Below are 12,943 nucleotides of genomic sequence, written 5' to 3' on the forward strand. Positions count from 1 at the left end.
ACAAATTGTATTGACTACACGATTAGTCAGTTACCTGCCTCTTAACATCTTTATCTCTAATTACTATTTGCAACTACAGATTCTTTATATAAATTATATAGCAAGAAGGTTTTGCAAGTCTATTTATTCTGTTTTGGGAAAGGTTCTTTTGAATTTGTTTTTTTACCTCAACAGCTAGAATACCCAGCTCAAGTCAAGAAAAGAAGGTCTTCACAAAAGACTTAGTTTGTTCCTATTTAGAGGGACCATTCTATTCTAGATCAGTCCAAGTCACTGCGCAAGGTTGCATCTCTGTACTTCATTGAAATTAGAGATTTCAAAGGAAAATTATTTTATCTTTTTGATATGCTAGTCCTCATGTAATAGGACCAGGAAAAAAAAATATCCCTCACCAAAGATTTCATCTGAAGTAGTTACTGAAATTATAATAAGGGACAGAGTGAAAAACAAGCTCTAGGTAATATTAGTGTCTGTAAGTACTTTGAACACAATTATTGGATTACTTAACATTTTCCTGCCATCATATTGGCTAACAAACCATAAATCAGTGTCCACAACTTCAAACAGTTGACAAACAAAACAATGACAAACCTACATCATTAACTATATTAGATGGGGACCTATAGACAATATTAAGTTAAAATTTCCCTTTGTTTTAACAGATAATAAATTTGACTTTGCATTCCCTTTTCAGACTTTCGAAACAGTTGACAATCCTTTCTGGATACCTTTTATCCCCATCCTGTATTACCAAACCTTTCAATAGGACAGCTACTTAGATATGTTACAATGACACAATTTGTCCTGCTATAGATATTTACACCTTGCCCATTAGAGTATGCCTTAAACCCCTAAATTCCTATATTACTGTAACAGATATTGTGGCTAGTGAAAATAAATTAAAATAGTCTTAAACATCCATCTCAAACCCCAACAAACACCACCTTCATATTTGACTTCAGAAATGTTCCCAATAAGTATTTCAGATATTCTTTGGCTGTTTCTCATTTACAACTACTCAAGCATTATGCTCTTACAAAGAGCATTAGTTAAAAAACATTTCAATGAAATGGGGAAGTACTTCAGGAGCTTTTCTCTGCACAATAGTCCTTAAAGACCAGTGTCTTTCTTACAAGCCAAGAAAGGTTGAATTTCCAAAAAGTCACATTTAGCCTGGGAAACAGAGGAGGGAGGAGTGTTAACAAGGCTGTCTTGCAAAATTCTTAGGGCACATTTGCACAGCAGGGCAAAAGTCGAATTAAGCTACACAACTTCAGATACGTCAACTGAGTAGCTGAAGTCGAAGCAGCTGAATTCAGCTTTTGGCGCTGTCTACAGTAGGAAGCAGAAGGAAGAACAGTCTTCATTAGACTTTCCTTACTCCTTGTGAATTGAGGGTTCCAGGAGTCAGAGGAAGTCCTTCAGCTCAACATTATTTCAAAATAATGGCTTGTTGTGTAGACACACTTTTTGTTATTTCAGAATAACATCAGTTATTCCAAAATAACACTGCTGTGTAGACATGCCCTTAGAGGATTAATGTGCTATCTCTGTAGCAATTCCAACCAAGAAGATTTTAGATCTGAACACTATATCCCAGAGTGGAACACCAAGGTCTTGATTGTAGTCCACAGAAAATGTCCCAGTGGAAACTATAAGCAGTACCGCTTCCTTCGGCTGGCACGTCTCCTGGTGTTCCAGAGAGTTCAGCGTCAGCTTTATCTGTCACCTCTCTCTCCCAGGCCTGCTATGCTGGTTCATATAAACAGGGGAGGCTGCGACCCTACTCTCAACCTGCCACATCCACTTTGCAGAAGTTATTTCCTGAGCATTTACTGGTACAAACTGTATTCGAGAGACCAGCAAACAAAGACAATACTTTTGTATAAATAATCTGAGTTTAAAATGATTTAAGGCCTTTGTTGTGATAAAGTAAACATGTAGGACCTTCTGCCCAAGGGGAGGCCCCCAACCCTTAAGGAATGATTGGAAGGGCTAACACCAACCAGCACACTTGGAGACTTGGGGGAAGTGGTCTCTGGTAAACTTATTAGTGTATGTAGTTTTTTTTATATTTTAAAACGTGTTCTCTTTACCTTACAAATAAATGGCCTTATTTAGAATGAAGCTAAAAGCTGTGTGGGAACTTAGTAGTAATTTTGCTGTTTATAGCTTCTAAGGAAAAAAAAGCAGAGCTGGCCTGCTTATGTAGACCAGGGCTATCAGATTACAATAGGGAGTTATTTCAAAATAACTCCCCTTATTTCAAAATAACAAGCGGAGCGTCCACACTGCCAAGCCTGTTATTTTGAAATAAGGGGCTGGTTATTTTGAAATAATAACTCCTGCTTTCCACGAGGAATGATGCTTATTTTGAAATAGTTATTTCAAAATACTGGCAGTGTGGATGCTCCACTGCTGACATTTTGAAATAACTTTTCCCCAGAGACATTCGCAGTAGTAACTCCCCAGTGTTTCCTGGGGCTCTAAGTCAAGGTAGCGCATCCACATTCAGGAAGCCTGCGTCGGATTAATTTTGAGACTTCCCTGTAGTATGGACACATTATTTCAGGAGTTATTCTGAAATAAATTATTCTGAAAATTTCCTAGTGTAGACATGCCCTTAAGGAATTCACAGTTTAAGCAGGGAACTGTGCAGCTTGCACAAACCCCTATCAGAAGGGAAACACATGTCTCTGACTAAGAGAGATAATGGCTGGGGAGCTGGAAGCTTCAGAGTGGACACCTTGCTGGATCACGGAGAGGGATACGGACAGAATTGCCCTGAACTAGGACATAAATGCACCTATGGATGGAAAAGAAGGTAAACAAGTAAAAGAATGTTTTACTAAATAAGTAAGGATAATAATAAAGCAATGCTAAACAAGGTCATGAGATCAGCACAAATGAAAATTGTTTTCAATAAAATTCATAAATGCTTAATATTAATTATTATTTTTGTAATAATAACATGTTATTGTAATGGAATTTTCTCGCAGAACCCTTATTTTCACTTCACAGAACCCTGGGGTTTTCCAGAACACCATTTGGGAATAACTGGTCTAAGGTAAGAAGACAACATCAGTTGTTTCATTCCTGGAAAAGCCTAATGTATCCATAATATAATACACAGCAACTTATATTTTGAACTCATTCTGAGGGCGGCGGAGGGGGCCATACTATTGCACTGACATGTACGTTATGGTGGTTTTTCATTACTATACTTTTGGGATAAAAAAAAAAATCATTCACACTGAATGGTTCAGATATCTTTTAAAGACATGTTCTGGAAGATCTTTTGGAAGACAGTCTTTTGCCCTATTAAGAAGAATAAGCATTTTTTCACTGAAGTGTTCCACAATTACATATATTCAATGAACTCATTCTATATTGTTGCCTATGAAAATGTAGCAACAGTTAGTGCTGTTTTACCAACTAAGGAACTGGAACAAACAACAGTAACTGGATGCATGATCACTCTAAGACGTAAGGGGTAATATTCTATTAACCAAACTTGCTTTTGCACCACCACTAGAGATGGGTATGATTAAATGAACAGAAAGAATGCTTTGGAGTTGTGCATTCTAGGTAACATTCATGCATCATGCTAGGGTGTGGACAGATTGCAGATTCAGTGTGGGGGGTCGGTACGGTGGACACTGAGTGTACTAGAGCCGGGCTTCATGCCAGCTCTTGATAAATATTTTTTTAAAATATTTTTACCCCACTTTTCTATTTAAAATATTCAAGGCGGCTATTTAAAATATATGGGCAAAGAGATTTGAAGTCAGTTGTGACTTGGTCACTGTGTCTGAGATTACACAGACTTAGTGACTACTAACTCTAATTTATAACATGCACGAGTGGTCAGAATTCCTACTCCAGATCAGAGGCTAAATCATTCAAGGGACCGTACATTTCCTCAAGAATCTACACATAGGTCTGGACTGAATTCTATGCCTTCAACCCCACTTTGGGTACGTCTACACTGCAGAGCTATTTTGGGATACCGGTGGTATCCCGAAATAGCTACCCTGCTTCTACACAAGCTGCCTGTTTTTTCAAAATAATGGATGTGCTATTTTGCAACAAGGTTTACTAGGATGGCATGAGAGATAAGGGATGCCTCAAAACTATGCATTATTTCAAAAGTTGGCGCTGTGTAGACACGCCAAATTTCAAAATAAGCTATTTTGAAATAGATTTGAAATAAGATATGCAATTTGCGCTACTCAAATTGAATATCTCATTTTAAGTTTAGGCTTCTGCGTAGATGCACCTATAGTTCCTCTATCTGAAATTTGTTTCTTAAGCTTTGTGGAGAGGTCAAGGTGAAACCACCACCACCACCACCACCCCTTTGTATTATAACAAGACCTTCCTTTTGAGGAACTGAGAACATTTTACCAATAAATGACTTTAAGTCATCACCCCCCATTTTGCAGATCATGAAACTTTAAGAGAAAGATCTCAACTAATGTGTCCCAGGTCACACAGGAAGTGGCTGAGCTGGGAACAGAACTAAGGACTCCCAGTCTTGTGCCTTAACCACAAGATGACCTTTCATCTTAAAGAGAAATAAGGGTTTTGTAGGCTACTTAATACTCCTATAACATAGTTAACAGTTTTAAATGCAAATTATGTTCCTAAGCTAACAGTTTTAATGGAGAGAAAATATGTTATTGTTCTGAACAATGCCTTTTTGGCAGAGAAAACCAAACCGGGAATAACTTGTTTTCGCTCCCATCAGCTATTATACGATACTGTAACTCAGTACTACCTGAAACAAAAGATGATCTACTTTTGAAAGACGAAGTACAGTACTAATGAATATAAGAAACAGCTCTAGGAATTTAAGTCTTTTAAAGTATCCTGAAACTAGCTGGATGACAGAACATAAAAAAGCCAATCTGAATTAAGCCGGGTGTCTGTAGAAGTGCCAAGGAAGCAAGCCACCTGCAGATATTCCATATAAAACACACAGTCCTCCTGCAGGTATTTGTATTACACCTGTGCTGACTTGGTAGTTTAGAAATGAAATCATAGCAGAATACCACCACTGGTTTTATTTTGAGGACTTCTCTCACAACTGAAATATTTCAATCAATATTTTCCTTTGTTTATGCGAAGTTTCATAAATTGAGAAAAGTAACAATTTCACCATAATTTTAAAATATTAAGGGGATAAAGAACCTAATAGTTTGAAATCACTCTTTTTCATGACTACAGATAAACACAGTACTACAGATATTTCATAGATTAGGTCTACTACACATTTATCCCACTATAGGCTGGAGCTGAGAAAATTGAGAAGATATTAGAAAAATAACAATGGAAAATGCTTCCAAGCAAAATATTATCATGTTGGTCCTTTTTATTTTTATCCTAAAGCTTTGGCAGTTGATATGACATGAGACATTATTGAATTAGTAAAACCTATTTAACATCTTTTCTCCTTTAGTTATCAGAAAATTCCAACTTTCCTGTACTCTTAAAACATGAAAATATGTACATACCAGGCATGCATATAAATGAAAATGAGAGGATACATGCTCAAAATGTTCCCTTTTATTTCACTAGTAAACACATTTTTTCTCCCCGGCTCTTAATACTCGGGCCGTGCTATTTATTTTAAAAATAAAATGGGTGAGATATATGGGTACATTTTCACCACTGACAAAGAAAGGAAAAGGTTGTTGGTAAGACTTTTGAGTAATAAAGGGATAAGTTTAAAACAGCAAAAAATAGCAAAATATTACTTTTCCCCTGACCTAATCAATAATGTTATCTAACCAAGTGTCTTCAAAACTTAGTTATGAAGGGAAAAAATATTTTTCATCTATTTTGGAATATCAACTGAAATGCATACCTCTTCCCATTACTGTTTTGACTAATCAAAGGAGGCTTTTGCCTATAAGGAAAGTGGAGAACAGAATGAGATGTGCTGATGAAAGTACTGATGAGAGAAATGTATTACACACTCACCTAAAACTATACATAATACATGTAAGCCACACCAAAAAGCCAGCCTTACTGTCACAAATTCCATGATTTATGGGTTTGGGGTTGATTGTCCTTTAATATCTATGACCTTTTCCTATGCTGAGGTTTTTTTGTATGTGGGTAGGTAGTGGTCATAAACAACTAAACCAGTTTCAGTGGAATTTGGAGTGCTGCCAAGTTCAAACCTGTACTGTACAGGAAGCAAGGAGCAGGAGCAATCATATTTATAACTAGTGCTTTATTGGGAGTCAGTTTTGATTCTCATATTCAGACAAAGGGTAACAAGGCCTGATTCACCTTATATAGTCATTTACACCAGTGAAAAGTAGATGTAAATACCATTGAATCAAAATGGTAACATTTTACATTCACTCCATACTGGTTCAGGCTACTATACAAGGTGAAGAACAGCAATGAGTCAGACCTACACAGTTTATAAAGCTGTATCTTGGAAATGCTGCTGGTGTTTCTGAATATAGAGTCTGTAACAGGAACACAGAGCTGAAGAGGAAGCAGTACACCTGGAATCCATCCTCCTGCCTTACTGCTCTGTGGCTGACCAGACAGGCACTAAAGATAATTATTTTTAATATTTTTAAAACAGCCAGATTGATTTAATCAGAATAGCTTTTTGATATGAATAAAATTATTTAGAATATTTAATAATAATGTGAGCTGGGACTTTTGGCATGTTTCATTAAGTTGATGACATTTGTATTTCTTAGCCAGAAAGTGACATTCAATATAATTTACCACAAGTCAATAGCCTTGTGCGTCTATGCAGCAAGTCTCAGAGCCAGGGTTGACAGACTCAGGCTCGCACTACAGCACTAAAAATAGCTATGTAGCCCTTTGAGCTCAGGTTGGAGCTTGGTCTCTGAATCCCAGGGGGGGAGGAGGGGGGAAGGGGAATAATGGGCTATGTATTTGGTTTTAGCGCTACAGTCTGAGGCCTTCAAGCCTGAGTTCGATGTCACCCACTGTGAAATGCCATACACCCCATAAGTGCTGCACAGAAATTCACCATAGCAGAGTATTCAGATAGATTATTGCCTTTCTTAATGTACTAATGCAGAACATACAAATACCAGAGGGATCTAGTCTCTAAGACAGCATCTTCTTCTAATTCTAAGTCATCATACCCCCTTTTTCTTTGTGGTAAGGAGGTATGGTAAGCTCTTTCTGAATATTTCATCAATGTCACTGCATTAGTAGTCAATAATGGATGCTAAACCAACAATATATTTACATGCCTGCTGTTAGAGAGGAACTGAATATATGGCTTCTCAACAGGCCTCCTAGTCTGAGAAATCCCCTTAATCTGTTCTTAAAATCAGGATTCTAGATTTCATGCTGCCTCTACACACTGCAAATCCATTTTAATAATCAATGGCAATTCTGAAATTTGCACAACCACCCAGAAAAACGTGACTGTCAGCTTGCTGTAGTCGCTCAGCACTCTATTTCACTTCTTGTAAATATTTGTCTCGTTATATGAGCCTGCTTTACTCGGAAGAAAGTAAAATATGAATCAGATAAGACAAACATATTGAAAAAATTACAAGTTAACCTCATAAGCTCACTCTATAACATCATCTCAAATAGGTTACTACTCTGAGGATTTTTATAGATCACCATAAAAGTCATTTTCATGTAAGACTAGACTTGGTTCTGTTAAAAAAGATTGATAAAAAAAGTAATACAATACACCCAGGAAAAATGTTTACAGTATTATCTTTAAACATAAAATACATTTCTATTCTATTTAGTGTATCTTTTCCTATGGGCATCTTCCTGTTTCTGGAGAAGGGTAGCATAATTAGACAGACACTTCAGGTCTATACAGAATAATTCCAGTCTAATTAAAATATCTGTCATCAGAGCACATTAAGGTCCCATGACTTTTGCTATCTAATAATAATCATACACAAAAAATCCACTACAGGCAGTCCCCGGGTTACGTACAAGATAGGGACTGTAGGATAGTTCTTAAGCTGAATCTGTATGTAAGTCGGAACTGGCGTCCAGATTCAGCCGCTGCTGAAACTGACCGCCAGTTCTGACTTACATACAGATTCAACTTAAGAACCCCAAGTCAGCTGCTGCTGAAACTGATCAGCCACTGATTCCAGGAAGCCAGGGCAGAGCAACTGTGCCTCGGGCTTCCTGTAGTCAGCGCTGGTCAGTTTCAGCAACAGCTGACTTGGGGACGCCTGGGGCAGAGCAGCTGGGGTGCTGCTGGGTTGCGCCAGTAGCGCGGCTCCTTGGCTCTACTGGACCAACCCAGCAGCACCCCAGCTGCTCTGCCCCAGGCGTCCTGATTCAGCCGCTGCTGAAACTGACCAGCAGCGGCTGAATCAGGACGCCTGAGGCAGAGGGCTGGGCTGCTGCCGGGTTGGTCCAGTAGTGCCCAGAGCGGCGCTGCGGGACCAACCGGCAGTGCCCCAGCTGCTCTGCCCCAGGGTCCACAACAAAAGCCTGGTCTGCTGGGGGGGGGCACACTAGCTGCCCCCCCCCCAGCAGACCAGGGACACGGGGAGCAAAGCCGCAGCGGCGGGGTGCCTCGCCTCTGAGGCTTTGCTCTGGCGCGGGACCCGCTTTGCGAGAAAGCCCCGTTCGTAAGTGCGGATCCAACATAAGTCGGATAGTCCCCGCGTAAGGCGGGGACTGCCTGTATATGATGAGTGATTTTATATATATATATATATATATATATATATATATATATATATATATATATATATATGAATGATATACACAAACACTCAGCAGTTCTGGTATGCAGATTTTAATTTCTACCAAAAAAAGATTATTTTAGATTGAAAGACTAACAGGTGCCAATGTGTTTCAATATAACACCAAGATATGCAAAGAAGCTCATCATCTAATAAACCATCTTGTTAGTCTTTAAGGTGCCACATAGTCCGGTATTTTGTTTCATATATATTTGGGTCATCCAAAACATCCATTGATTAATAACGCTGGTGCTAGATGAATTATTTTAAGCTTCAGCCGCTGTTTGAAAGATCAAGGGACGAGTGCTATGGGTTCTTGTTTTCTACCTACCATACTGTGTGGTTTCAGAATATAACCCAAAATATTAAACAATGGGTCTTTGGTGACTTAATGAAATGAATTGATGGTTTGAGACCAATGCTGAGTTAATAATCATCTATAGGCAAACCATCACAAATGGTATCCTTGTTGACAATCTCTGCAGAGGCCAAAGACCACCTAGACCCAGAGTCTTGAACTGTCCTCTCACATTTAGAAATGATCCTTCCAAGACAGCATGGACATAAACTGATGGCGCAGTAAAACTTGCAGTTCCATTGTCCACACTGAATCAGACCTGTAGATAAATAGATGAGGGAATACTCTACATGTCAAGCTGTAATATTTCAGAAATACAAAATTTATTTTTCCCCCAAATATGCTGTCAAAAGTAAGTTGCCTACAGAATAGTTATCACCTTGAGGGTAAAGTGCAGTGAGTATGAGAGAAAATGAGAAGGGCAGAGGATGGCAAAAAGAATGACACGTAGAACTGTTTGTATTAAGGACAGCCATTAATAACTGTCATTGACGTAACTTAAGAATTCACAATGTAACAATTGAACAAATTATTGCTATAACTGTAATTATCGCTGTATTGACTAAGCTTTGGAAACCTTTTACTCAGTAGAAATACCCTCACTGCAGATAAAAATAATGCAGCCTAAATTTGGTGACTGTTTAGGTAACAAACAAAAGATGACACTGTTGAAGAGTTTTATGTGGGAAATGAAGATCAGTGAGGTTGTCCAGGATTTCAAGAATTGAGATGAGATTAGGAATGTAACAGTTAATCCTTTAACCAGTAAATTGATCCTTATCAGTTCCAGTTACTGGTTAAATTCCCATCAACACCTACAGCCCGCAATGCCGAGAGCCCATCAGGCCGGCAGCATTTAACCATGTTACCGATTGAATTTTAATTGGTTACATGATTAATATTTTTTAAACCCTTTTTACATCCCTGGATTAGCTATATCTAAACTAATCCACCAAGGTAACTTCACCTTTAAAATAATGAACAAATGTACATTAAAGAGCCACAGTAATTCAGCATTAGGCCATTTAACATTGTTATGCAAGTAGTAATGTCTGCCGCTTGCAAACCTGAACATAGCACTGGCTGTCTTGACAGGGAGCAGACAGAAGCAACAAATGTGAAAACTCCATTCTTGTTGATTCTCCTTTCTGATGCCCAAAAGCATCTACTGGGAATGTGCCACACTCCAGCAATCACACACACCTTAGAAGTTCAATTACCATGCTGAAGAAAAACTCTTTTAGTTAAACAATGGAACAATAAAAATGCAAAGATGAATGAAGAGTCATTATTTTACGGCACAGAACTGCATAAATAAGCTGAAATATCACAGAGGTTTGGACTATAGTCCTGCACTATATCATTGCTTTAAAAAAAAGATATGAGAAGTATATTTTAATCTCCTGGAATTCACATGTTGTTCTTTCCCGTTACATTCCAGAGTAAACAACTATAAAAAAATCATAATGTAAAGGAGGAGAAAGATTCACATACTTAACAGTTAATAGAAACATAATAGTCTGAAGACACTGAACTATATATCCTTTTATTAAAGTTACACCTATGATGTTGCAAAAGAGCAATGACAGACTGAGCCATCAGAGGCAGAAGATGAAGTAAGCTAGAATTTATCCACGTACTTTTAAAGTTGTCCTGCACTTATAAAAGTGGTCATGTTCCAACACCTTTTTAAAAATCCCTTTCTTTACCTTTTGATACTTACCCATTCCCAATAAGCATTTATCACTGTAAACAACTATTTTAGTTGAAAAATGTTTGTGTTCAGTCAGATTTTATTCTGCCAACTCTATTTAAAAATCACTTTATCTTCAGAATGAAGTTCTGAAGTCCGAAATTAGAAAAAAAAATCATTTATCCAGCTGAATAAATATTAACTGTGGTATGGCCAACATTTACTAACTACAAACTGAGTCATTGCTTCTCTAAAGACAAATTCTTCTCAGGGGCCAATCAGAGCAAAGGAAGCCTCACCCACAAAACCTTTGTATTAATTTCCACTGAAATATCTTGCTTGTTTGTTTTTAATATTCAGGCATATACACTGACTCAAAAAAGCACTGAGCACAAAAGGAAGACAAGAAGCTTAGCACCTACATGTCATATTTATCGTCATAACCAATTTCTACAATTGAAAATGGGGTTGGAAGAGAATTGAGGGTGCATGAAAGAAAGAGAAAAAACCCAGTATGGTATAAGGAATGGAAAAATAGCAAATAAATAAACAGAACTAACAAACCTGTTAAATCCCATGCATCCGAGGGAGTCTCCCTCCTTTGGGGCCAGATTTTATTACTCTTATCTATGTTAGGGAGAACCTACCTCACAGAAGTACTCACACTGAATTCTATCAGACTACTCCCCACAATAAGTACTACTTAAGGAAGGGTGACAGAATGAGGCACCTGCTAATTAGTTCTAGGGACGTTTATAAAAGGCTTTTGCTGCATCTGTCAACCAAGATTTTCAATAAATGAATGAAACTTTCAAAACTCATTTAAATTGTCTCCCCTCAGTGGGGGGGGGAGACAGCCACTGACCTCTGCCAAAAACAATTACAAGGGGGAGACACTCTTTTATCTTTCATCCTGGTGCAGAAGCATAGAACCAGGAGGGGGGCAGAAGTGGAGGAGATCGGATGGGGCCGGGGGTTTAGGAAGGTGTGCCATAGGGAAGGCCAGAGGCAGGCACTAAGCGGGGGGAGGTAAGGGTGCTGAAGGCAGTGGTGCGATAGGAAAGGGATGAAGAGAGGCGTGGAAGCGCGCGGGCAGGGGGGTTGAAGAGGCGAAAGGAGGCTGCGAGGAATTAATGGCAGATGGAGAAGGGGGAGGAAGGGGAGGCGGTGGCAGCACGGGGCAGGAAGCCATGCAAGCCGGAGGACGGGGGTAGAGTCGGAGAAGCCCGGGCCTCTCCCCTCACCTGGCAGCCCTTCTTGTGGTGGAACCCGACCACCACGATGTGCAGCACCGGCCCCCGTTGGCTGCTGGGCGGCGGGGGCTTCTCCCACGTCTCCATGGAGCCCCGCGGCGGCCGCCGAGGAGGAGCTGTAGGCCGGGCCGGGCCCCGCTGCGCGCCCCGCCTCCCCCGCGCAGGGGCGGACACGGAATAAGCCCCGAGCCGGCGGCCCCGGGCGCTCCACGCCCCTGGCCTCTGCTTTCCCCCTCCGCTTCCGCAGCGCCTCAGCCGGCCCGCCCCGGCGGGGGTGGAGCGGGGAGGGGGCGGTGCAGAGCAGCCTCCCTTCCTCCTTCGCGTCCTTCCCCCCTTCCAGCTGCTGGCTGAACCTCGCCTCCCGCTTCGCCTTTGTTCCCGTCCTTCGCCTTCCGACCGTCCTGCGCTCTCCCTCTTCCCAGGCTGCAGAAGGACTCGGGCTGAGAGGAGGGGGACCACAGAGCCCGCCAGGGCCGACTTATCCACTAGGCACAGTGCCTGGGGCCCACGAAAATGTGTTGATTTCTTTTAAAATCAGAAGATAAAAAAGAACTTTCAGGGTCGAAGAAAATGTTTTAATTTTTTTCTCACATCAGAAAAAAAATGAAACTTTCAGGGCCCACGAAAATCTATTACATTTTGCCTCAAACAGAAAAAAAAAATGTTGACGTATTTAAAGTTGTATCAAAAATAATTTTTAATATTTGTGTTTATGGAGGAAGGCAAAAGTGTCCAGGGTGGCCCTACTATATTCCCCCCCACACAGACACTCTCTTTGCTTCCTTTGGAAGCTTAGTCTGTCTGCTTTCAGATGAGGCTGCATGGGGAGCTGTCAAGTGGTTGTTATAAAAATGGGGATAAACAGTGATACCCTGAAGAGGTTAAAATGCCCACTCTGAAA

The 12,943-nt window shown here is 40.0% G+C and overlaps 1 protein-coding gene across 2 annotated transcripts in view; it reads right to left on the reverse strand.

Moving 5' to 3' along the window:
- AVL9 (AVL9 cell migration associated) overlaps positions 1 to 12,373 on the reverse strand; it is a 63,180-nt gene extending 50,807 nt beyond the window's left edge. Inside the window, exon 1 of one of the 2 annotated variants that reach the window (XM_075921768.1) lies at positions 12,034 to 12,373. In XM_075921768.1, coding sequence (XP_075777883.1) covers positions 12,034 to 12,129 — 96 coding nt within the window. In that variant the 5' untranslated portion in view covers positions 12,130 to 12,373. The remainder of the gene's footprint in view (positions 1 to 12,033) is intronic. The other variant, XM_006124037.4, reaches the window with a different exon arrangement.
- Between the last annotated feature and the right edge of the window lie 570 nt (positions 12,374 to 12,943).

This window comes from Pelodiscus sinensis, chromosome 2, assembly GCF_049634645.1.
Source record: "Pelodiscus sinensis isolate JC-2024 chromosome 2, ASM4963464v1, whole genome shotgun sequence".
In the NCBI taxonomy this organism is placed as follows: Eukaryota; Metazoa; Chordata; order Testudines; family Trionychidae; genus Pelodiscus; species Pelodiscus sinensis.